This window comes from Mobula hypostoma, chromosome 10 (genome assembly GCF_963921235.1).
Source record: "Mobula hypostoma chromosome 10, sMobHyp1.1, whole genome shotgun sequence".
NCBI lineage: Eukaryota > Metazoa > Chordata > Chondrichthyes > Myliobatiformes > Myliobatidae > Mobula > Mobula hypostoma.
In genome coordinates, this window is record NC_086106.1 from 75,806,149 (window position 1) to 75,834,001 (window position 27,853).

Consider the following 27,853-nt stretch of genomic DNA (forward strand, 5'->3'; position numbering starts at 1 on the left):
TATTGGGAATCATCCTTAAGATTCACTGCTTTGCATAAGTCCTTGCTCTACCAATGTACAGAAGTTTTGTAAGGTAGAAAAAAGACAAATGGAAGAGTGTGAAAGGAGCAAGAACTAAATCAACAGAATAATGTATCAGGTTGATACAATATCTTCTCTATGCGAAAGACCTGATAGGTCATTATTAAGGAGTTTGCAGAAAGAGGATCCCACATTTTAAAATGATTGAAAATAGACACAGAGAATATTCTACCACTAATGTTGCAGAATTGTGATTGAATACTGATCTCCATCACAACCCATAAAGTTATTTGGAATTGCTCATATTAATATATTTATATTATTTACATTGGTTCATAAAAATCTGATATCAGAACATAGATTGTCCTATTTAGAATATGGTTCTTAAAGGATGTAATCTATCTGAAGTTGCATCTGTATGAATACTTAATATTTCTTTAATGTTTTTTGCTTCAGTTTCCTCCGCTGTGTATGTTTTACTATAGCATGTTAAAATTTGGCAGACAAATGCTTACTAAAGTTCTGAAAATTTTTTGAGTAGTTTGACATAAAATCGTTTAATATCCCTTGGGAGAGGAAATGCTAACAATGTTGATCCTTACTAATATAAGTGCTATGAATAAAAATGTTTCAGATCTCGTGAGAAAATTGTGAAGAAAAAGAAACGGTCACAATCACTGCACAGATGAAAATAATTTAATTTGTATAATAAATGAAAGTAATTCCTGGACTCAGTAAGAGCAATAATTTTACTTGGAAGCTCCCATTACCAGATTGTAATGCAATAAAATTGTAAACATCTAAAGAACGGAAACTTAATACAAGATTTCTGTGGGAAGGAAAGAGTCAGCTTAAATAAACATAAGTGAACTGTTCCAAATTTAAACTGGTTTATGTGTTTGATTCCGTCTAGAAATATTAGTATGCTGGAGCATTTTAATGTGTACAGGGTGTGTTTCATAATGAAAAGGTGACCTGATGTTCTTTATATTCTCTCTCAATATTTGTTACATTTCTATCCTTCAGTGAATGATGCGGTGCTTTCATGTTTGATTGTGATTGGCCCAAAATATAGTTTTACCAGTCGTCTTTTGAAAATACGGGTTTTGTTTTCAACATTAAACCAGACTTGATTAAGATAAGAAAATTGTAAAGTATGATCAACTGCTTCTGTGTTCACTGGCAATGTTTTCATTCCCCTGATTGAGATAATGACTTGTCCATTGTTTTTTAACTTGTGGGCAATATTGTGCTGGGAGAGGTTGGTGTACCTTTGCTCAATAGGAAGCTGAGGATTAATGACTGCTAGAGGACTCTGTTTTCGTAGTGCAATTTTGTTATGCAATAATTTTATTTCTGAAGGTGATTTCATCTCTTTGCATGATCCAACTTCATTAATTATATTTATAGATGCTGAACCTTTTGAGCTTGGCTTTGAAGAATATTAAAATTGTTCTGGAACATATTTCTGTATTCTGAAAATTAGAATCTGCAAGGTTGTATGAAGTTTATATTACATATGACATAATTCTGCTGCAAAGTGAGAAACAAAAAGATGACTACTGTGTATTTTATTATTCAAAACAGAAGTAGAATGAAGTGCTCTCACTGAGACAACACAGTTGTGCTGCAGGGATTTCTCTGAGATCACATTGAGCTCAGTGATAAGAAGCACTGTGCTTTCTTTTATGTTCAGATTTGTAACTCCTCTGGTTATTTTTATAATGTAAATAATTTGCACCCTACATTAAAAGTATTGATCACTTCAACACAGAAAAGTAAAATAAAACCCCCTCACTAAGATAGTCCATAGTTGTGCTGCAGGAATTTGTCCAAGATCCCATTGAGTTCAGTGACAAGAAGCGCACACTTTTATAAACACGAGATTCTGCAGTAACTAGAAATCTTGAGCAACACACTCACAATGCTGGAGAAACTCAGCAAGTTTAGCAGTCAATGTATCCTCTCCCATCTTCTTACTTCTTCCCCACCCCACCCCCCAACCACCTATCGTCCCTCTCTCTCACCTGGTCTCATCTACCACCCTCCAGCTTGTTCTTCCCCCCCCCCACCGTGTTCTGGCTTCTGACCCACTTCTTTCCAATCCTCATGAAGGGTCTCAGCCCAAAATGCCGACTGGTCATTCTTTGTAGATGCTGCCTGACTTGCTGTGTTTCTTCTGCATTTTGTGTGTTCCACTTTCTTTTATATTCAGACTTGTGACTTTTCTGGCTATTTTTAAAGATGTTACGTATTTTGCTTACTCTTTACAGTAAAATTATTGATCACTTAATGTAAAAAAAATCCCTTCTGGGCCATAAGAATATTTCCATTAAAGTAAATGAAACTGAATTTTGGAGATGGAGAACAATACAGTGACAGTATTGTATTGGCATTTTACGGATACTGGCCAAGAATGGATTTCCAAGCAACTCTTCTTTAATTTCTAAGCATATATAGACACTGACACTGCAGGAAGTGAGATTATCTTTGCTGTGCCGGGCAGCAACTCCTGATGAAGTTTTACTTGCAGCATTTGAAATTTTTCCGGCATTAATCATTGAAATATTCTCCAAATTGTTTAGCAGCAGTCGTTAGTGGTATTTTCAATAGCTGAAAACGGGTCAACTAGACAGAGGAAAAGAAAAATTAAAGTAGCTATACCTCCCTTTATGTGAGCTAATATCTAATAGGTTGTTCTACTTTTTTATTGAAGGTTTAAAAAGGTGATATAAGTAGCCTTTCAACCAATAATGCTTTTGGTAATGTTGGACATAGTATAAATCAGGAAAATATAGGTGCCTATAATCTATATTATATACTAGGCAAACTAAATTAGCAGCAGTACTGTGGAAGATAAATTAATGGAATGTTGTGAAGATGGTTTGCTAGATCAGTACGTTGAGGAAACGAGGGAACAAAATATTTTAGATCTAGTATTGTGTATCAGTGTTAGGTTAAAGGGAAAGGTTTACAATGATACCAAAAGAAGCAGTAAACCTGAGAGCTGGGGATTCAGCGGAGGAAGACCTGGGGGTTAACAATGAAGGGGAAAATAAAACAAAAGAGTAACTACTGAAAATAGTTAAAGGCTGTAAGAGCTTCTACAAAGAAAAATATTTACTAATGGGTGTTCTTTACTAATGGGGATAAGAAACTGATAGTTAAATTAAATTTGTTTTAAAATGCTGGAATCCATTCTCAGTTGATAAGGTGATTTAGAAAATAATCATCTGATTGAACAGTCAACATAATTTATGACGTTGAAATCATGTATGACTAATCTATTAGAGGTTTTTTATCTGTGTACTTAGCTTAATGTATAAAAGTGAACCAAAGAGTATTTAGACTTCCTGAAAGCCTTCAATAAGGTCTCACAAAGAGAAAAAAAATTAGTTGAGAATCCATAGTGGCTTTTGCGGGGGGGGGGTGTGATATAGACTGGTTCAGTGAATGAAAAAGAACATGGCAAATGAAATATAATGTGGGGGTATTAAAGAGACGTTGTCGACTTCGGTAGCAAAAGTATAATCCCTATGTGTTTTTAATGGTGAGGAAGTGTTAGTGTTCTGAGAGATCTATGTATCCTTGTAAACGAATCACTGAAAATCAAGATGATGTGTAATCAGAAATTAGCAAAGCAAATGTCCTATGTTGCAACAATATTTGAGGACTAGAGTACAGTACAAATAATTTGTTCCAATTACACGTGGCACTGGTGAGCCTGCTACTGGGTGTAATGCCCTGGTTGGGTCTTCTAACCAAAGGAAGAATATATTTGAAATAAAGTGCTCCAAAAGTTCACCAGAACTTATTAAGTAGAATGAACTTATATTTTCTCAACTTTAGAAGAATAAAAGATAATTGGATTAAAATTTACAAAATGATTCTGGTACTTGATCTGACAAAGTAAATTTCCAAATATTGTTTCCTCCTGATAGGCTATCTAGAAACAGGTCAAATAAAAAAAAACAAAAAAAAAATGTTTAAAACTAAGGAGTCAATCATTCAGGACAGAGAGGAGAAGAATATTTTTCATTTAATGGAGTGGTGAAATTTTGGAATTGAATTTTGAAAGCTGTGAAAGTTTTTTTTGAATATTCTGTAGAGGATTTTTAGATATTATGAGAGAGATTGAATTACTGTGGGAAACTGCTGGTGAGTAATACAAAGAGCCATACACAGAAGGGAGGGGGCACCTTGACCGTTCCCATTTCTGTTTCCCTCTCTCCTTACCCGCCCATAACCTCCCTTTGGTGGTTCTCCCCCTTCCCTTCCCTTCCCGTCCATGGTTTTCTACCCTCTCTTATCAGGTTCCCCCAACTCTAGCCTTTACCTCTTTCACCAATCAACTTCCCAACTCTACTTCCCTTCTCCCAGTTTCACCTATAACCTACCACCTTGTACTACTTCCTCCCCTCCCCCCACCTTCTTGTTCTAATTTCTTATCCATTTTTCCAGTCCTGATGAAGGGTCTTGGCCTGAAACATTGACTGTTTGCTCTTTCCCATAGATGCTACCTGGCCTGCTGAGTTCCTCCAGCATTTTATGTGTGTTGCTGGATTTCCAGCATCTGCTGATTTTTCTGGTCTTTGTGCCAATACAAAGAGCCAAGTAGCTTAATCCTGCTTTATTTATGTCTCATGATTTTCTACTTTTGACTCTGTTTCTGTCTGTGATTTGTCATCTCAGTGACTATACTTTAGTGTATGTTTAGATTATCAACAAATATTAGGGACCTCAGCAGATGTGAATTTCCTTTAGAGAAAATGTGCATATTGCTTTTTATGTTGGCATCATAATCCTCCCTTATTGCTTAAAGGATTATCTAAGCCTTGATGACATAGAAAGCTTCAGTTTATATAACCATTATTACTATTTCCATTGGCTGTGCATATCTGAGCATATGTGGTTGAGCTTAATCACACAAGAAATTCTCAGGACAAGTTTTTTTTTACATTTTCAAATTAGCTGCAACATAAATATTGTAAGTTAATGGTTCAGAAGAAAGTGAAGTTGGAAAACAACACCATTATTCATATTCTTCACATTTCTATTATTTAAGGTAAATACATAGAATAAATCTGTACTAATCCCTAGATGCTTCATTTATGAACAAATTCAGTTGTGCAGGAAACTTAGTGATAGTAATTTTCTAATGCAAATGTGTACAGTATATCACACAGTGAATTTGCAAATCCTGGGCCTTCTCTGCAGCTACACACAGAACAAACTATTTATTGTAAAACATGAACTGGGCAGACTAATTTCCACCTTGGAGCAAATTTGCACTGAAGTCATAGGAGAATGATGGGGCCAGACACTAAGCTTCTCTGAGAATTCGTGCATTTGAACCAGAGTGCATAGTCATTGGTCATCATTACCAAACCCCAAATGTGGCTTGGAGGTAGATAACATCCTGACCATGCTTGAGGATTCAGAACCTCACAGCCAATTTTCCAACCTGCACCAAGTAGAGACAGCCTTAAACAAATGGTAAAGCTTCCCTGCATTTGAAGTCCATGCCATTTCAGAAGCATGTAACAATAATGCTTTAGTGGTGACATACATCTTTCTTTGTATACTGACTGATATCTCAGCTGCCTGCCCAGACACCTTTAGCATGAAGTAGGACTTACTTATTGACTGAAAAGCCAGTTCTCATTTGGATAAAAAGTTATCATTCTCAAAAATGTGCTTTTCTCTCTGCCGATGCTGCTTGACTTGCTGAGTATTTTAAGATTTTTTTTGTCATTATTCCATTGATTTCTGTCTTGTTTCTGCATTGATATCTTGGTTTCCATCAGAGTTATTGCAATGCTCTGGACGTATACCAAACTACTGGCTTGACAGTAACATCATTTGGATGCAAAACAGAGTAAGCAAGATCAGAGTTGCGTTGTGAATTGTAATTCTCGCAGTGCCATAGGAGTCAGTTTTGAGCATGTTTTTCAGCTGGAATAGATTTTGTTCCCTTGTGAATGCTGCAAGTGTTTGGTTGATCAGCACAAAAATAAGATCTTTCAAATAAAACACCAACTAAGCACTCACAAACTTTTGAGTAACAGGAATTGCCAAGCATGATGGTTTTGGGAGATCCTACGTGATGACATCTTAGTGAATTCCAGAGTCAGATTAGCTCTAAGTACTGTGCTATGTTTAGGGTTTTGCATGTCTGCCCTCAGAACAAATTTGCACACTCTATAAAAGAAGATGGACCTGTTTGCATCCCAGTACTGTCCCGTAATCTCAGATGAAATTGAGTCTTCACTGGTACGCAGAGCAGGTTAACCCAAGAAAAAAAATCGTGGTCTACATTGCTTCCCACGTGGTTGGGGTATTATTTCCTGGATGTTCTGGCTCTCGATCAGCTCTCAACTGGTCCCAAATTCTAATGAAATCAATGGAAATTTCATGAAAACCATTCATTTTTCATGAAGCAAAGGAATTGGAGTAAAGATTGGTAATTTCCATTAAACTAGGATTGTAACCTAAAAATATTTAACATAAAGTTCAATACATACACATACAAATATATTTGGAGACTATGCTTTTGAGATGGGACCTCTTTGAATGGATATTAGCCTCTCTTTGACAGTTTTTAAAATAGAATTAAGGTTGCAAAAACAGTAATTGGTTGTGGGCATATGACAATAAGATTTTCATTCTTATAATCTGTATCTACATCAAATCTGCCTCAACAAGCAGACGTTTTAGTTTCTAGCCCAGTGTCTAAAACATTCCAAACTGCAATGATGTAAATTTTACAAAATACCTCTTTAATCCTTGGGAAAAGATTGTATCCTGTTGGGAAATTTGTCTGCAAAAATCATTGGAATTGAAAATTGTATAAGATATTAATAAACGAGTTGGTTAAATAGAATCAACGAAAAAGAACCAGCTATCACTTTAGGCTAGATTTAAAACTCTTTCAATGACAGAATGATGGGAAACCCCATCATTATTGCATTCTAATTAGCTTTATTAAATAATAATATATATTTTCATATCGGTTGGATAGTCTTTCACATTTTTAAGCTTAGTATAATTGCTGGCATGGAAACAAAATTTAATTTTGATTTATTCTTATGCCCTCTACTTTTTTTGATGCAATAATTCAAATAGTTTTCATTTAACCAAGACTTGATGTCTTTGAAGCCCAAATGTACTAAATGAAAGAAGGAGGAAAATTGAAAACAATGTATAGCTTGAAAGGTTAATCTTACTCATATACAATGAATTTCTCCTACAGCAGTAATCTTTGACATTTACATTTGAGCACTATTCAATAATTAGTTTGATATGCAGTGTACAGATTTATGTGACATGGAACTGGGCTGTTCCAACTCACTGGTGTTTATACACCATATAACCCTTTCCCATTCCAGTTACTATTTCTCAACCTGCTCTGTATTATTGTCTTCTCTGTGTATGCATCTGAGCAATGTTCATTGATGATTAGTTGAATATTGTTGAACAGTGACAGTGGATTAGTACAGGATAATAATCAGTAACACAACAATTCAAGGGGGAGTTGCCAAAAGTTGTGGAACTTATTGTTTGGTGGAACAGTTGAGAATCATTCTCCACATTTATTGCCTTCATAATTTTAAAGACCTACGCAAGATCTTTTGCAGACAATAGAACTCCAGTTTTCTCTTTGGTAATCAAATTGCCATTTGTTTTCAAATTTCATTATTTTCCAACAAACTTCGCTTTGACAGGTGCTAAAGGAATAAATTACACATTGTCAGGAGCTTTAAGAGGCATTTAGACAGGCAGATGGACCATGTGCAGGCAGATGGGGTTGGTTTAAATTGGCAATAATGTTGGGCCAGACAATGTAGGCTAAAGGGCCTGTCCTCTGTTGTATTATTCTCTGTTCTAACTCTTATAAATGTAACTTTCAAGAAACTGCTAGACTTCAAATGATTTTCAAAGGACGTTTAAAGTAAATACGTACTTAAAAGAAATGTTCATGGCAGTGCTTGTGCTATAGAAGCTATTGAAATCTAGGCAAATAAGGGAGTCCTTTAAAAATATTTTCATCATTTTCTCTGTGAATGTTCATCAAACTCTGCATTTATGCAGCAATATCAAACAGAATTTACAAGCTGTGACCAGCTTTTCAGTGGAGGAAAAAAAAACATGTTAATTGCCAGCAGTCAGAGAGAATCCGCTCCATTTCATCATGGAAACTAAATGTTGGATTTGTTTGTGTTATTTGCATGTTTTCTTTCCAGCGAGCTTTTAAGTATTCAAATTTAATATCTTCTTTCTTTGATTTGTAAGCATCTAATCCAGATGTAACGTACAGTGAAGTAACTACTTTCTTAATTCTGGAAGGAAAATCTGCAAATATTTTCCCCCTTTGCTGTATTGGAGAAATCAAATGAGCAAATGGAGTACTGAATTGTGCATTTGGCATGTTTCCATTCAATACCAACACAGATGGCTCTGTTGTTGCAGTGAAGGCAGAAATACTACATTAATGTTTAAAGGGATTAAAAATCCTCTTGGCAATAGTGGCATATGTTACCACTTAATTGTTGCATTGGATGCTTCCCCTGCTGTTACAAAACCTTCAGTCATTTTGTCTGCTTATAAACTATTGAGACTCTTTCACATTTAAACCAAGCTATTAACAACCTTTGTGTTTTGCAAGTGTATTCCTACATTTTATAGGATGTCAGTAACTTGGAATAGAAGCACATAACATGAAGGCATTACCTAATGTAGCAGGACAAGCACAAGAAACTTATTTGTCTTGCATATAAAATGGATCAAATTTTGAAATCTCAATCCTATGTAATTCACACCATCTTTGTAAGCATCAGGTCATATCAAGTAGAGAAAGTGAAACTAAAATTTAATTTCATTCCTTCAAAGGATCAATTGCAAAAATTATTTTTTAAATTTGATTCTCAAGCTATTCAGATGGAAAAATGGATAGTTTGTTGTTGCATTTATTTCATTTCTTATTTGTGTAGGACTGCTTTATTGTCCTAACATTACTGACTTCATGAAAATGTTCAAGGTTATATTTGTACCAGTACATAAGATTGTTAACAGATCTATTGGCACATGTGTTAAATAGTTAAGAGTTAAAATTATTCCTGCATTGCCATTTGGTATTTTTCAAGAATTAAAGTGTGACTCATTCAAGGACTAAATGTTAAGCATTTTTCCACTGAAAAGGTTAATGCACCCATTTTGTTCTTTACTGTTACAAATAATGGTTACGTGCAGGGTAAGGTGTTTTTATATTATCTTGGCTAGTGTGACATTTAGGTGTAAGGAAGTAATAGTACCTCATTTCCAAAGAAACAAAACTGTTATGTAATACAGTCATTTACAGCAACATCCATGTCTTTTTTTCCCACTCTTATCAATATAACGTTGTTCTGGATTTTTTTTCCATCAGATTTGAAAGCACCAGGACTTGTTCTGTATATAAAACTAATTGCAATTCCAATTCCCGTTCTCTAATTTCAGGTAACATGTTCCCCCTCTATCACTTTCTATCTCCTATTCAAAGCAGGTCCTCACACACATCCTTTTTCCAAGCTCTGACACCAGCCCCCGTCACCCCATTTCTTTCCCATCATCTACCTTATCCACCCATCACCCACAGTTAATTGGTTCCATTCTTCATTTCCTTTCTTAAACCAGATTCCACAATATGCAGCCCTCTGCTGTCTCCACCTATCATCTCCCAGCTCCTGTCGTTTTCTCCACCCTTTCATCCCCAGCCTGACTCCATCTGCCAATCATCCTTCCTAAACTGGATCTACCCTTTTCTTGCCCCTAACCCCCCCCCACTCACCTCCTTATACAAGCGATCTCACAATGACTCTTTCAGCGCTGATGAAGGGTCTCAACCAGAAATGTCAACTGCCTATTTCCCTCCACAGATGCTGCCTGACCTCCTGAGATCCTTCAGTCGCTCATTTTTTGCTCCATAATCCAGCATCTACAGTTGCTTAATCTATACGTGATTTCTACTTTGTAAGTAGACCTGCAAAATGATAGACCAGTTCATGAAATTAGGAAATGTAATTTAAGATTCAAGCATGACAGGAAATCATTTACCAGTTGAGTAAAGACGAGTTAAAACTGTAACATGTTAACAATTCAGAGTAAGTGTATGTGAGGAAAATTTACATAATTGGATTCTGTTATTTTGGTTGAATTTGTTTGGCTATTAGTTTCGCAGATTACCTCGTCTGTTGCTCCACACTGTTGGACTAGAATATCAAATGTAAAACATAACCACTTTGGTTTTAAAATTCTGAGACTTCATGGAGTGAAAATTTGATTTTTTTTTTGGTCAAGCACAGACATATGTAGTGAGATGTATAATGAGCTTAAATAAAAGTTTAATTAGTTGTAAATCAAGTTGATATATAGAATTAGGAATGATTAAAGCAAAGGAGGTAAACAACTGAATCAAGAGATTCTGGCTGAATTTATTTGCATGTTTTGAATAGTATTGATACCTTTGATAAGGAAACAGTACCTTTTGATGTTTAGATGGTTGTATTAGAACCCGGAGTTATATTAACATGCTGATTATGAACTGACCAGTGACAATGACTTTAAATATTCCAGCCATGTATGGCAAAATGTCACAAATGATAACAAAAATAATATTCTCTATTATTGTTATAAATTTCAGGTTGTGTATATATCTTAGATTTATACAAATTTATACATATACAAATAAAAGTAATTTGATGCCAAAGCCACAATGTAAGTGCCAAAAGCAGTCTTTTTACCCAATCTGGATTTGATCTAAAATCAATTAAACACTGTGTGGATAGCTTGATTATATTTTTTAAAAAGGAACCATCAAAAGCTGTTTTAGTATTACTACATTCTTTCCTTTGTATTACTGAAGTGATCCTGTAGGAGGAGAAAATATTACAATATCTGTTTATAATTAAAAATTGTATTTACCCATCTTAAATTATACAAATTTTTTTTTTATCCTAAGGCCTAAATCAACCTAGTCAAGTTAGATAAGCTAAATGTTCCCTCCACTCTGCTAGTTAGAGTGATTTATTTGAAAATAAAATTAGGCAGTTTTAATATAACCAAAAACACAATTGTTCCACTTGTGCACCACCGATGTAAATTGGGTTGTATGGTCCGCTACAAAGATGCAGCTTCTAACAGACCTAAGGAGCTGGAGCTGGAACTAGATGAACTCTGGATGATTTGGGAGGCTAAGGGGTTGGTAGACTGGATGACCGTCAGGAGGGGGAAGGGGGAAGGTGGATAGGCAGCCAGTGCAGAGTACCTCTGTGGCATTCCCCTCTACAACAGGTCTACCACTTTGGATACTGTTGGGAATGGCCTAGCAGTGGGAGAGTGAGCAGCCAGACGTTGTGTTCCACGTCAGTACCAATGATGTGGGTAGGAGTGATGAGGCCCTGTAAAGTGAATTCAGCAAGTTAGGTGCTAAGTTAAAGGACAGGACCTCTAGGGTTGTGATGTTCCATGCCAGATGCCAATGAGGCCAGAAATAGGAAAATCATAAGGTTTAAGATGTGGCTAAGAAGTTGGTATAGGAGGGGGAGCTTCAGATCTTTGGATCATTGGAGTCTATTCCAGGGAAGGTGGGAACTGTACAAAAGTGATGGATTGCACCTAAATTGATGATCATCATCGTCATCACCTAAATTGGAAGGGGACTAATATCTTCACTGGAAGGTTTGCTAGTGCTGACTGGGGGTTTTGAACTTAGAGTTGCAGGGGAATGATAACCAGAGCACCAGAACAGATAGTTGTTCAGCCTACATACAAAGTTAGGAACCAAAAGCCTGAGCACGGTGGGGCTAATATTCTGAGCTGTGTATATATTTCAATGCAAGGAGCATTGAAGGAAAGGTAGATGAGCTCGTCACATGGAGCAGCATGTGGAATTATGACTTAGTAACCATTAGTGCTTTTAAATTTCCACATATTGATGGGGAATCCTTTATTGTAAAGGGGCTGGTTGGGAAAGAGATTGTCAAATGTGTTAGGAAAGTTGCCTTAAGCAGTACCTAGAAGTCCCTACTAGACAGAGTGGAATACAAGATCCAGGGAATGAGACAGGGCAGTGACAGGAGTTTGTGTCGGGGAACATTTTGCATCTAGTGATCATAATGCCATTAGTTTCAAGGTAATTATGGAAAAGGTTAGGTCTGGTCCTCTGGTTGAGATTCCCAATTACAGAAAGGCCAATTTTGAAAGGTATCAGAAAGGATCTGGCAAGTGTGGATTCGATTGGGACAGGTTGTTTTCTGCCGAAAGTGTACTTGGTAAATGTGAGACTTTCAAAAATGAAATTTTGTGAGGAGAGTTTGCACGTTCTTGTCAGAATAAAATGCAAGGATAACAGGTTTAGGGAACCTTGGTTTCTGAGAGATATTGAGGCCCTGGTTAAGAAAAAGTAGGAGATTCATAGATTTAGGCAAGCAGGAAAAAATGAGGTACTTGAAGAGTAAGAAATGAATGAGAACACTTAAGGAGGAAATCAGGAGGGCTAAAGGAAGAAACGAGGTTGCTCTCTAGCAAACAAGGCGAAGGAGAAACCCAAGGGCTTCTACAGGTATATGAAGAGCAAAGGGACAGCAAGGGATGAAATTGGTCCTCTGAAAGATCAGAGTGGTAATCTTTGTATGGAGCTGAAAGAGATGGGGGAGATCTTAAATAGATTTTGTGCACTTGTATTTATCCGTGGAGATGGATACAGTGTATAGATGTGAGGTAATGCAGCAGCGAGGTCATGGACCCTATACGGATTATAGAGGAGGAGATGTTTGTTGTCTCGAGGTAAATTCATGGCAGATGCAATTTAATGTGGATAAATGTGAGGTTATCCACTTTGGTAGTGAAAACAGTTTATTATCTGAATGGTGGCCGATTAGGAAAAAGGGAGGTGCAACGAGACCTGGGTGTCATTGTACACCAGTCATTGAAAGTGGGCATGCAGGTACAGAAAGCGGTGAAAAAGGCGAATGGTATGCTGGCATTCATAGCAAGAGGATTCGCGTACAGGAGCAGGGAGGTACTACTGCAGTTGTACAAGGCCTTGGTGAGACCACACCTGGAGTATTGTGTGCAGTTTTGGTCCTCTAATCTGAGGAAAGACATTCTTGTCATAGACGGAGTACAAAGAAGGTTCACCAGATTGGTTCCTGGGATGGCAGGACTTTCATATGATGAAAGACTGGATCGGCTAGACTTGTACTCGCTGGAATTTAGAAGATTGAGGGGGGATCTTATTGAAAGGGATTGGACAGGCGAGATGCAGGAAGATTGTTCCCGATGTTGGGGAAGTCCAGAACGAGGGGTCACAGTTGAGGATAAAGGGGAAGCCTTTTAGGACCGAGATTAGGAAAAACTTCTTCCCACAGAGAGTGGTGAATCTGTGGAATTCTCTGCTACAGGAAACAGTTGAGGCCAGTTCATTGGCTATCCTTAAGAGGGAGTTAGATATGGCCCTTCTGGCTAAAGGGATCAGGGGGTATGGCGAGAAGCGGGTTCTGAGTTGGATGATTAGCCATGATCATACTGAATGACGGTACAGACTCAAAGGGCTGAATGGCCTACTCCTGCACCTATTTTCTATGTTTCTAAATTAGGGTGGATAAATCCACAGTGCCTGACAATATGTTCCCACACACCCTGTGGGACGCTAGTGCAGAAATTGTAGGGGGTCCTAGCAGAGATATTTAAAACATACTTAACCACAGGTGAGGTACCAGAGAATTGGAGGATAGCTAATATTGTTCCGTTGCTTAAGAAAGGTTCTAAGAATAAGTCTGGAAATTATTGGCTGCTGTACCTGACATCAGTAGTGGGAAAGTTATTTTAAGGAACTGGATTTATAAATATTTGGATAGACAGGGATTGGTTAGGGATAGTCAACATAACTTTGTTTGTGGTAAGTCACATCTAACAAGTCTTACAGAGTTTTTTTGAGGAAGTAACAGGAAAATTGATGAAGGCAAGGCAGTAGATGTTGTCTATATGGACTTTAGCAAAGCCTTTGACAGGGTGCCACATGAGAGGTTGATGAAGAAGGTTTAGTCACTTGGCATTCAAGATGAGGTATTAAATTCGATTAGACATTGGTTTTGCAGAAGAAGCCCAGACAGTGGTTGTAGATGGTTGCCTGTCTTAACAGGAAGCCTGTGACTAGTGGTGTGCTGTAGGGACCAGTGTTGGGTTGTTGTTTGTCACGTTTATCAACAATCTGGATGTTAATGTGGTAAACTGGATCAGCAGATTTGCTGATGACACCAAGATTAGGGTGTAGTGGACAGCGAGGAAGACTATCAAAGCATGCAACAGCATCTGGACCTATGAAAAATGGCAGATGAAATTTAATGCATTTGTTGCACTTTGGGACGACCAACCGGGGGGTCTTATACAGTGAATGATAGGGCACTGAGTTGTGCAGTACAACACAGGGATCTGTGAATACAGATCCATAATTCTTGAAAGTGGTGTCATAGAAACATAGAAAACCTACAGCACAATACAGGCCCTTCGGCCCACAAAGTTGTGCCGAACATGTCCTTACCTTAGAAATTACCTAGGTTACCCATAGCCCTCTATTTTCCTAAGCTCCATGTACCTATCCAGGAGTCTCTTAAAATACCATTTTGTTTCCGCCTCCACCACCGTTGCCAACAACCCATTTCACGCACTCACCACTTTCTGCATAAGAAAACTTACCCCTGACATCTCCTCTGTACCTGCTTCCAAGCACCTTAAAACTGTGCCCTCTCATACTAGCCATTTCAGCCCTGAGAAAAAGCCTCTGACTATCCACAAGATCAATGCCCCTCATCATCATATATACTTCTATCAGGTCACCGCTCAACCTCCGTCACTCCAAGGAGAAAAAGCCGAGTTCACTCAACCTATTTTCGTAAGGCATGCCCCCCAATCCAGGCAACATCCTTGTAAATCTTCTCTGGACCCTTCCTATGATTTCCACATCCTTCCTGTAGTGAGGCGACCAGAACTGAGCACAGTACTCCAAGTGGGGTCTGACCAGGGTCCTGTATAGCTGCAACATTACCTCTCGGCTCCTAAACTCAATCCCTTGATTGACGGAGGCCACTACACCCTATACCTTCTTAACCACAGAGTCAACTTGCACGGCAGCTTTGAATGTCTTATGGACTCGGACCCCAAGATCCCTCTGATCCTCCACACTGCCAAGAGTCTTACCATTAATACTATATTCTGCCATCATATTTGACCTACGAAAATGAACCACCTTACACTTATCTGGGTTGAACTCCATCTGCCACTTCTCAGCCCAGTTTTGCATCCTATCAATGTCCCGATGTAAATTCTTGACAACCCTCCACACTATCCACAACACCCCCAACCTTTGTATCATCAGCAAATTTACTAACCCATCCCTCCACTTCCTCATCCAGGTCATTTGTAAAAATCACCAAGAGTAGGGGTCCCAGAACAGAATAGTGAAACTTGGCTACAGGAGGGGCAGGACTGGCAGCTTAATGTTCCAGGGTTCTGATTTTTCAGATGTGATAGAAACAGAGGAATGAAGGGTGGGGTTTGGCGTTGCTAGTCAGGGAAAATGTTACAGCAGTGCTCAGGCAGGACAGATTAGAGGGCTTGTCTACCAAGGCCATATGGGTGGAGCTGAGAAACAGGAAAGGTATGACCACATAAATGGGGTTGTATTATGGACCACCCAATAGTCAGCGAGAATTGGAGGAGCAAATCTGCAGAGAGATAGCAGACAACTACGGGAAACATAAACTTGTGATAGTAGGGGATTTTAATATTCCATATATTGATTGGGACTCCCATACTGTTAAAGGTCTAGATGGGTTAGAGTTTGTAAACTGTGTTCAGGAAAGTTTTCTAAATCAATATATAGAGGTACCATCTAGAGAGGATGTAATATTAGATCTCCTGTTAGGAAACGATTTAGGACAGGTGACGCAAGTGTGTTTAGGGAAACACTTTGGTTCCAGTGATCATAACACCATTTGTTTCAACTTGATCATGGATAAAGATAGATCTGGTCCTCGGGTTGAGGTTCTAAACTGGAAAAAGGCCAAATTGGAAGAAATGAGAAAGGATCTAAAAAGCGTGGATTGGGACAGGTTGTTCTCTGGCAAGGATGTGATTGGTAAGTGGGAGACCTTCAAAGGAGAAATTTTGAGAGTGCAGAGTTTGTATGTTCCTGTCAGGATTAAAGGCAAAGTGAATAAGAATAAGGAACCTTGGTTCTCAAGGGACATTGGAACTCTGTTAAAAAAGAAGAGAGAGATGTATGACATGTATAGGAAACGGGGAGCAAATAAGGTGCTTGAGGAGTATAAAAAGTGCAAAAAAAATACTGAAGAAAGAAATCAGGAGGGCTAAAAGAAGACATGAGGTTGCATTGGCAGTCAAGGTGAAGGATAATCCAAAGATCATCTACAGGTATATTAAGAGCAAAAGGATAGTAAGGGATAAGGTTGGTTCTCTTGAAGATCAGAGTGGTCGGCTATGTGTGGAACCAAAAGAAATGGGGGAGATCTTAAATGTTTTTTTTGCGTCTGTATTTACTAAGGAAACTGGCATGGAGTCAATTGAAATAAGGCAAACAAGTAGTGAGGTCATGGAACCTATGCAGATTGAGGAGGAGGAGGTGCTTGCTATCTTGAGGCAAATCAGAGTAGATAAATCCCCAGGACCTGACAGGGTATTTCCTCGGACCTTGAAGGAGACTAGTGTTGAAATTGCAGGGGCCCTGGCAGATATATTTAAAATGTTGGTATCTGAGGGTGAGGTGCCGGAGGACTGGAGGATAGCTCATGTTGTTCCATTGTTTAAAAAAGGGCTGTAAAAGTAATCCAGGAAATTATAGGCCGGTAAGTTTGACGTCGGTAGTAGGTAAATTATTGGAAGGAGTACTAAGAGGTAGGATCTACAAGTATTTGGATAGACAGGGATTTATTAGGGAGAGTCAAACATGGCTTTGTGTATGGTAGGTCATGCTTAACCAATCTATTAGAGTTTTTCGAGGAGGTTACCAGGAAAGTGGATGAAGGGAAGGCAGTGGATGTTGTCTACATGGACTTCAGTAGGACCTTTGACAAGGTCCTGCATGGGAGGTTAGTTAGGAAGATTCAGTCGCTAGGTATACATGGAGAGGTAGTAAATTGGATTAGACGTTGGCTCAATGGAAGAAGCCAGAGATTGGTAGTAGAGAATTGCTTCTCCAAGTGGAGGCCTATGACTAGTGGCGTGCCATAGGGATCAGTGCTGGGTCCATTGTTATTTGTCATCTATATCAATGATCTGGATGGTAATGTGGTAAATTGGATCAGCAAATTTGCTGATGATACAAAGATTGGAGGTGTAGTGGGCAGTGAGGGAGGTCTTCAAAGCTTGCAGAGGGATTTGGACCAGCTGGAAAAATGGGCTGAAAGATGGCAGATGGAGTTTAGTACAGACAAGTGTGGGGTATTGCACTTTGGAAGGGCAAACCAAGGTAGAACAAACAAGGTAAATTGTAGACACAAATGGCAGGGCACTGAGGAGTGCAGTAGAACAGAGGGATCTGGGAATACAGATACAAAATTCCCTAAGAGTGGTGTCACAGGTAGATAGGGTCTTATAGAGAGCTTTTGGTACATTGGCCTTTATAGTTGGAATGTTATGGTGAGGTTGTATAAAGCATTGGTGAGGCCAAATTTGGAGTATTGTGTGCAGACAGGAAGGATATTAACAAGGTTGAAAGACTGCAGAGAAGGTATACAAAGATTTTGCCGGGACTTGGGAAACTGAGTTACAGAGAAAGACTGAGTAGGTTAGGACTTTATTCCCTGGAGCGTAGAAGAATGAGGGGAGATTTGATAGAGGTATATAAAAATTATGATGGGTATAGATAGAGTGAATGCAAGCAGGCTTTTTCCACTGAGGCTAGGGGAGAAAAAAAAAGAGGACATGGGTTAAGGGTGAAGGGAGAAAAGTTTAAAGGGAATATTGGGGGGGGGCTTCTTCACACAGAGAGTGGTGGGAGTGTGGAATGAGCTGCCAGATGAAGTGGTAAATGCGGGCTCACTTTTAACGTTTAAGAAAAACTTGGACAGGTACATGGATGAGAAATGTATGGAGGGATATGGTCCAGGTGCAGGTCAGTGGGACTAGGCAGAAAAATGGTTCAGCACAGCCAAGAAGGGCCAAAAGGCCTGTTTCTGTGCTGTAATGGTCTATGCTTCTAGATCCCTGAGGAACACCACTGGTCACCGACCTCCATGCAGAATATGACCCATCTATCGCTACTCTTTGCCTTCTGTGGGCAAGCCAATTTTGGATCCACAAAGCAATGTCTCCTTGGATCTCATGCCTCCTTACCTTCTCAATAAGCCTTGCATGGGTACCTTATCAAACGCCTTGCTGATATTCATATACACTACATTTACTGCTCTACTTCCATCAATGTGTTTGGTCACATCCACAAAATTTCAATCAGGCTCATAAGGCATGACCTGCCTTTGACAAACCCATGCTGACTATTCCTAATCATATTATGCCTCTCCAAATGTTCATAAATATGTGTCATAAGAGGATAGGGTCATGAAGAAATCTTTTGGCATATTGGCCTTTATAAATCAATGTATTGAGTACAGGAATTGGGATGTTGTGTTGAACTTGTATAAGACATTGCTGAAGCCTAATTTTGACAAGTCTATACAATTTTGGTCACCTACAGGAAAGATGTCAATGAGATTGAAAGAGTATAGAGAAAATTTACAAGGATATTGCCAGGAATTGAGGACCGAGTTATAGGGAAAGGTTGAATAGGTTAGAACTTTATTCCCTAGAATGTAGAAAATTGAGGGAAGATTTGATAGAGGATGACAAAATTATGAGGGGTATAGATTAGGTAATTGGAAGCAGGCTTTTTGTGTCGCGGTTGGGTGAGACTAGAACTAGAGGTCAATGGTTAAGGGTGAAAGGTGAAATGTTTAAGGGGAACGTGAGAGGGAACTTCACTCAGAAGGTGGTGAGAGTGGCTGCCAGCGCATGTGGTGGTTGTGGGGTCAATATCAAATCTGAGGAGAAATTTGGATGAGTACATGGATGGGAGGGGCCTGGATGGCTATAGTCCAGGTGCAGGTTGATGGGACAAGGCAGATCCGTGGTTTAGTACAGACTAGATGGGCCAAAGGGCCTGATTGGGTGCTGTAGTGTTCTATGACTTTGTAACTCTAATACTAAACAAGCTACAAAATTTTGGGTCTTCCATAAATAAATATTAGGTTGGTGTCACTGGCCTGAAAACAATTTTCCTCAGTTCTCCTAATTTGTTACCTTGTCTGGGTAATTGAAAAACACCTTTGCACTCATTATGTTGAGAAGCTCTTGCATCTTGCTGTTGATCTGTGAAAAGGGTAATGCAATATAAAAAGATATTATGTACTAGAAAGTATGCTTTTGGAATCCTAATTATACTTTCATATAACCAAATTTTTTATTTCGTGTATCTTCTGGTTTTATAAAATGGAACATCATGAAGGTCTTCTCTGGAATGATGAATAGACTTTCTAATTATCTTGTATACTTTGTGAAAACACTTATTTATTTTGAGCTATGGTGTATTTCTGTATTATTACATAAAGATAACCTGTATTAATTCAACTGAGTGATCCATCGTTGCACCTGAATAAACATGCCAGGACCATTACTACCTTCATTCAAAACTCGCGTGGATGAGTGTGTGCTTTCGCAAACATATCCAATATTCCCAAATTATAAGTCCCATATAAACCAGGGGATCTGCAGTCTGCTCTGGTCTAGATCTGTGGTGTTCAAGGCCAGCAATCCAGAGTCTCAGAAAAAGTCCAGGTACGACCTACAGAAGACCGTCATCAGACCAAAAAGGCAATTCTCTGTGAAGTTAGAGACACAACCAAATGCAGAACAGCTGTGGCAGCGTCTGCATGCCACTACTTCCTGTAAGGTAGTGATGCTTCACTCCCTGATGAATTCAACGCCTTTTTACACACTACAGGTAGCAAATAACACCACACTTGTGTGAATCCCCACAACATTTGGCGACCCAGTGACCCAGTTATAATTATAAGCTTTATATATAGAATCCCAGGATTCAACATAGATACACTTAAAGATAAGCTGGCTGGGTTACATGATAAGATTAAGAAGGTGGTTTTTGTCTGTGGGGATTTTAATATTGACTTGTTAAATCCTCATGGACATACACAAATAACAAATTTTATCAATAGAATGTTTTGCATGAGTTTATATCCTTCAATCACACAACGAAGCATGATAACTGTAAATAGTGCTACACTCATCGATATCATACAGTATTTACAAATGTTACTGTTGGGACAATAACAGGTGGTTTACTCATAAATGTTGTTAGCAATCACTTGCCTGTTTTAGTAGCTTTTGAGACCTGCATCATGATTAATAATGAAATTAAAACTAGTAGGTTAATTTGACATATAACAGAAGGTACCATTAAATCTCTTAATAGACAATAGGTGCAGGTGTAGGCCATTCGGCCCTTTGAGCCAGCACCACCATTCACCGTGATCATGGCTGATCATCCACAATCAGCACCTCGTTCCTGGTTCTCCCCATATCCCTTGATCCCGCTATCTTTAAGAGCTCTCTCTATCTCTTTCTTGAAAGCATCCAGAGAATTGGGCTCCACTGCCTTCTGAAGCAGAGCATTCCACAGATCCACAAACTCTCTGGGTGAAGAAGTTTTTCCTCAACTCCGTTCTAAATGGCCTACCCCTTATTCTCAAATTGTGGCCTCTGGTTCTGGATTCCCCAAACATGGGGAACATGTTTCCTGCCTCGAGTGTGTCTAATCCCTTAATACTCTAATATGTTTCAATCAGATCCCCTCTTACCCTTCTAAATTCCAGTGTATACAAGCCCAGTCGCTCCAATCTTTAGCAGGTTAATTAAACAAGATTGGAATACAGTCTATGTAGATGATGTAGTTGAAGCCTATGAAGCATTTGTTTCTGTAATAACTAATTTGTATGATAAACATTGCCCACTAGTTAAAAAAGTTGACAAAAAGAAGTATATTGATAAGCCTTGGTTAATAAAGGGAATACAAAATGCTTGGAAAAAGAAAAATGTATTATATAAGAAATTCTTAAAACATAGAACAAAGGAAGCTGAAATAAATTACAGGATATATAAAAATAAGTTAACAAGTACTAAGAGATCTAGTAAAAGGAGTTATAGTAAATTATTGGAGAATAATAGAAATAATATTAAAAATACTTGGAGAGTTTAAAATGAAATTATTAAGAAGGATAAAAGAAAAACAATTTACCATACTACATTAATTCAAACAATGATATGGTAATAAAAGATACTAATTTGGTTGCAGATAGGTTTAATGCTTTCTTTGTTAATGTGGGAACTAAATTAGCTAAATCAATTACTGAACCCAGCAATAAAGATAGAGTAAATAGTAATATTATCAATATAAATACACTATGTTTATTAGAGCAACTGAGGAAAAAGAAATAATTGATATAGTATATAAATCAAAGAGCAAGAAATCAACAGATTGGAATGATTATGATATATACTTAATTAAAAACGTCATTGACTGTGTTGTGAAACCACTGACTCATATTTGTAATCAGTCTTTGCTGGAAAATTTCCCAATAAAATGAAAATAGCCAAGGTCATTCCAATATACAAAGCTGGAGATAAACACGTATATTCAAATTACAGACTAGTTTGCTCTCAGTTTTCCAAAATATTGGAAAAAATATTTGTAAAAAGGTTAAATGATTTCACAACAAAGCATAATATACTCTGTGAACAGCAATATGGTTTCAGAAAAAACAGAACCACTACAATAGCATTAATGATTTTGTAGAAGAAATATCAAACGCTATGGAAAGAAGTGAATACATTGTGGGAATATTCCTTGATCGAAAGAAAGCATTTGATACCATTGACCATAAATTATTATCAACAAAATTAGAAAGATATGGTATTAGAGGGGTGGCACATAACTGGTTAAGAAGTTATTTGGGAAGACAGGTATCATTATGTACATATAAATAACACAAAATTCAAAACTTTTGAGGGTAACTTGTGAGGTTCCACAAGGTTCAGTGCTTGGTCCATTGCTGTTCATTTTGTATATAAATGTTATATGTGTGGTCTCTCAGACATTAAAATACATGATTTAAAATGAATGGGAGTATAATGTAAATAATTGATACTTGGAATTGGATTTTGTGTTAAAAGATTATGAAATTTTTTGTTTTGCTGTGATGATTGATGCCAGATATGTTGTTGTATAAGTAAGAGGGGTAGGCGTAATAAGCTGTAGCTTCAGCCTACACCCTTTTGGTCTGTTTTAAAGACTATCTATGTTTTTTTGGTTGTTATTTTGTCCTATGAAATCATTGTTGAAAATGATACTTTTTGTTATGTTTGTACTGACTGAAATAAATTCCGTTCATTCATTCGTCTGCCTTAGAGGCTGAAGTCAGAACATCCTTCAGGAGGCTGTACCCTCATGTGCTGTCAGCCCCAACCATGTACCTGGCTGGGTACTGAAAACCTATGCCAACCAACTGTTCAAAGAGATCTTCATTTTTGCATTCAAAGTGTCCACTTGCTTCAAAAGGGCAGCAACATACAAATGCCAAAGAAGAACCAGGTTAGCTGTCTCAACAACTATTGACTGGTGGCACTCAGATCTACCATGATGAAGTGTTTCCAGAGGTTGGTCATGGTTAGAATTAACTTATGGCTGAGCAAGGACCTCGATGCACTGCTATTCACTTAACACCACAACAGATTTACAGCATTAAAGTCAACAGGCTTTCCCTTCTGCTTTGGAACACAATGGCCAAACGTGTCTCAGGCTGCTGTTCATTAATTCCAGCTCGGCTTTCAGTACCATGACTCCTTCAGTATACATCACCAATCTTCTAAACCTGGGCTTCTGTACTGCCCTCTGGAATTGGATCTTTGACTTTATCATCCAGAGACCACAATCAGTTGTAAATCAGTGATAGCATCTCTTCGCTAGCAGTCAACACAGTTGTACCTCAAGGATGTGTGCTTAACCCACCAATCTACTCTCTCATTCAAGACTGTGTGGCTGGTTATCTATAAATTCACTGATGACATAACTATTGTTGGTAAAATAGCAGGTGGTGATGAGGAAGTATACAGGAGTGAAACAGATTGCCTGATTGAGTAGTGCTGCAACGACAACCTCACACTCATGATCAGCAAGGCCAAGGAATTGATTATAGATTAAAGGAAGTCAGGAGAACACACACCAGTCATCATTGAGAGGTCAGCAGTGGAAAGTGTGAGCAGCCTGAAGTTCCTGGGTGTCAGCATCTCAGAGGATCTTGCCTCAGCCCACACACTGTTCAATCATGAAGAAGGCATGCTAGTTGCTCTTTTGTTAGGTAGTTTAGGAGATTGGGAATGTCAGCAACACCTCTTGCAAATTTCTATAGATCTATGGTGGAGAACATTCTGACTGGTTCATTGCACAGGATTGCAAGAGGCTACAGAGGTGGTAGACGAAGCACCAACCCTCCCCACCACCAAGGACATCTTCAAGAGGTGGGACCTCAAGAAGGTGGCATCCATCATTCAGGATTCTTACCATTCAGGACATCCCCCTTCTCATTACCACCATCATAGAGCAGGTATGGGAGCCTGACGAATAGCACTCAATGATTCAGCAACAGCCTCTTGCCCCTCAGCCAAAAGATTTCTGAACAATCTGGGAATGCTACCTTGTTATTCCTTTTTTTTGCATTTTCTGTTTTATAGTCATTCTTAATGTCTTCGCACTGTACTATTGCAAAACAACAAACATCACATCATATATGACAGTGAGAGTAAACCTGATTCTAATTGTATTTGTTGCTGTGAGATTTGTCATGAAACAAAGCAGCTTAAGGATTTATTTCTAACCTCCCCCCATAATATATGTTGAGAGAAATTGAAGAACTTGTTCAAAAGGCATAGATGTCTTGATGTTTTTCCTAAGGGGGTGCAATTGTTACAAACTATCTTACAAATTAATACACAGCAGTATGAGTCAAATCCCAGATCAGTTGCATGCAGCCAGAAAATTGTAGCACCAAGAAAAAAACATTGTTAACTACAGTTTCTGCTGGGTCACCTTAGTAAAGTCTGACTAGCTCAATCCTTGATAGCTCAGATATAGAGGTTATGGTCATTGGTTAATTCTCCTATATTTTAACAATATTATTTAATATATGCAAAAGGAACAGAACAAATCAAATGTTCTTGTGAAAGCATGTTTTCTTACTTAAATCTTTATGTCAGTACTTGGTGTACGTATCAGTAAAACGTGAATGCTGTTGATCTATCAATTCAATCTTAATTTTTATGTTCAAAATTAATTTATCAATAAAATGTGTGTGTTTGCTTCACAGTGGCCGGGCTCATATATTCCTCCCTTTTTTCTATTATCGTTTCCTGACCTTAAGATACGTGTCACGGAGAAACCCTTACTGCAGGTAGGTGAAACATTGTTTTTCCATCTGCCATTGTTGAATGTGGTGATCAATATTACAGAATGGATAAAGTAATAACTAGTTGGACAATCTTCAGAAATACTATATTCAACCCTAAATATTATGAGCAGTAGCTAAACCATTCTTGCTACAGTTCTTAAATATTCAAACTGCTGGACATAAATTCACAAGGCTTAAAGTTCTGAACACACCAAAACAGATCATTTTCTGTTTTGATATCTGTTTTGAGAACTCTTGGAATTGCATGGAAATTTTTCAGTTTCTGTCAATGTTCAATCAATATGTTTTAAATCATTTGGTCAGTTAATTGTGAATTCACACAGAAATTATATTTACTTTATTATTTTACCACATTTATTCAATTGAATCAAAATTCATTCATTTTCAGTAATTTTGATATAATATTTTGAGATGAAGGGAGATAAAAATGCTGCTTTGTGCATTTTATTTTTGCATGTTGTAATTCCTCGGATGGTAATATTATTTCACTCCGTTGCAGCATATTTTCCAATATAATTTTCTTAAAAACAAGGGGCCTTTTAAGATTTAGCTTAAACTTCTTAATTTTAGAATCTTAAGGATTTAAGATGTGTACACTTACATTCACAGAAAGCCAATAGAATTCTTTCAGACATCATAGAATATGACAGTAAAATGCCTGTGCAGAGGATGCCTCCTCTCGTGGGAGAATCTAGAACGACGGGTTGTCCCTTTAAGCCAAATGGCACTGGAAACAGGATGGATGGGTGAAAGGGAGCTAGGAGTAGATGAAATGCTAGCATACATTGCACAACATCGACTACATTGTCATTGGTTTGCTGTTTCATGTATCCATGCTAAGCTCATTAATTTCATCAATTGTACCTACAGCTTCACTTGGTCAATCTTTGATGTGTCTCTCCCCTCTTTCAATCACACCGTCTCCATCTCCGGACACAAACTGTCTACCGATATTTTTTTTATAAACCTACCAACTTCCATGACTGTCTTGACTATAACTCTTTCCACCCGTCTCCTGCAAAAGTGCCATTCCCTTTTCTCAGTTCCTTCATCCCTGTTTCATCTGTTCCACCTTCTTCAAAGAACAGGTTTTCCCTTCCTCCATCATTGATGTTGCCCTCACCCTCATCTCCTCCTTATCCTGGACATCTACCTTCACAGTATTTGCCTTCTGTCTTAACAGGTATAGAGTTCCTCTTGTCCTCACCTACCATCCCATAAGCCTCTACATCTGGCAAATCGTTCTGCACGACTTCCACCATCTTCCCCTCCCCCACTCCACTTTTTGCAGGGATCACTCTCTGCTTGATTTCCTTGTCCTTTCATCCTTCCCCACTAATCTCCCAGCTGGCACTTATCCCCAAGCAGAAAAAGGGTGCTACACTTGCCAATTCACCTCTTCCTCTCATTGCCATTCAGGTCCCAAGCAGTCCTTCTAGATGGGGCAACATTTCACCTGTGAATCTGTTGGTGTTGTCTTCTTATCCAGTGCTCCTGACGTGGCCTCCTCAACATGAGTGACACCCAATGTAGATTCGGGGGCTGAGTACCTTCACTCCATCAGCAAAAAAATGGGATTCCCCAGTGACCAACTGTTTTATTTCCTATCCCCGTTCCCATTCCGACATGTCTGCTCCATGGCCTCCCCTTCTGCCACGATGAGGCCACTCTCAGGTTGGAGAAGCAACACCTCGTATTCCATCTGGGTAGCCTCCAACCTGATGGCATTAACATCAATTTCTCCAACTTCCAGTAATCGTCCCCCTCCCCGCTTCCCTCTTCAATTGCTCACTCTGGCACCCCTCTTACCGCTTCTTCTTCTCCCCTGATTCCCCCTCCTCCTTCCCTTTCTCCTGTGGTTCACTCTCTCCCTATCAGATTCCTTCTCCAGCACTTTACTTTTTTGACCTCTCACCTCTTAGCTTCTTACTCCATCCCCCGCCCCCCCCCACGTTCTTATTCTAACTTCCCCCCCATTCTTATTCTAGCTCCCCCCCCATTTTTATTCTAGCTACCCTCCCCACTTCCTTTCCAGGCCTGTAAAAGGGTCACTGCCTGAAACGTCGACGGTTTATTCATTTTTATAGGTGCTGCCTGACCTGCTGAGTTCCTCTGGCATTTTTTGTGTGTTGCTCTAGATTTCCAGCATCTGCAGAATCTCTTCTGTGCTGAGGATACAATTTGGGTTATTCAGTATCTCACTAAATAGCCACATTCTGTTCCTAGTTTATGTGTTTATTTGACTGTAAACTTAGTTTCAGTTGTAAGAATGCAATAGTGTTTAATAAAAGAAAATACTGGAAGTAATCAGTTCATTGAGCTGAACTTCTGGAGAGACAAAATAGTTAACATTTCAGCTGGCTGACCTGTTACAGAACTAGGAAAAGTCAGACATCAGATGTCTTTTTGTTTTGTTTAAGAATTAACTAAATTTGCTACACCTATTCATTTGTCATTATCCAGACTGCACACTTTTGGTTTGATGCATTAATAGAGCTTCATCTCACTGTGGCCCCATACTTTGACAATGGAAAGTTTGGCAATATGTTGAGTTGTTGCAATGATGGAGTAAGTTCATACTAAATTTGTTTTAGTGAAATGGCAGAATGAATTTCTTCAGTAATTTTCGTATCTCTATATGATGCAGGGTTGGGATTACTGAATCTTAGGAATTTTGTCTCTTAGTACCAAAATGCAAGGTGTTTCTCTATATTAATTTTATGCATGATGCCAACATAGGAAAACTACAGAAGAATACATAAATCTTCTACAGAATTATGGTACACTGTTAAAGAGAAATGTAATTTGGAAAATATGAAGCTCTGGAGGAACAGCAGAAGTCAGTGAAGCATTGACCAAAGTCATCTCATATAACAGAGAAAAATAGAATCTGAGTTGACAGGAAAGGAGGTGAAGAGTGAAGATAACAGAATCACCAATCAGGTGACAAGCTTATCATCCTGTTTTCATCTTGAAGCAGGAAAGATATGTCAGAAGCATTTCCCCAGATATACGACTTTGATGGAGAAAATTGAGAGTCATTGAGGAGAAAATAGAGTGCTCAATATGCATGACATAACGAATCATCTCGGAAACAATTCTAGCGAGTGAAGAATGTGATCCAATGAGGTCAATGCCACCAAATGTAAGGGATGTTTGTTGGTTGAACTTTCAAAGAGCAAGATGAAATTGTCTCCAAGTATTAAGATTTTCTTGACCCTGTTGTAGGATACAGAAAAGATCAT

General features: G+C 38.4%; 1 protein-coding gene across 1 annotated transcript in view; it reads left to right on the top strand.

Annotated features, from left to right (window-relative positions):
• The window catches only part of LOC134353332 (transmembrane protein 33-like), a 132,343-nt gene that overhangs the window by 89,611 nt on the left and 14,879 nt on the right, over nt 1-27,853 (top strand). The window contains exon 6 of the mRNA XM_063061365.1: nt 24,507-24,590. Within this exon, the coding sequence (XP_062917435.1) occupies nt 24,507-24,590 (84 nt within the window). The remainder of the gene's footprint in view (nt 1-24,506; nt 24,591-27,853) is intronic.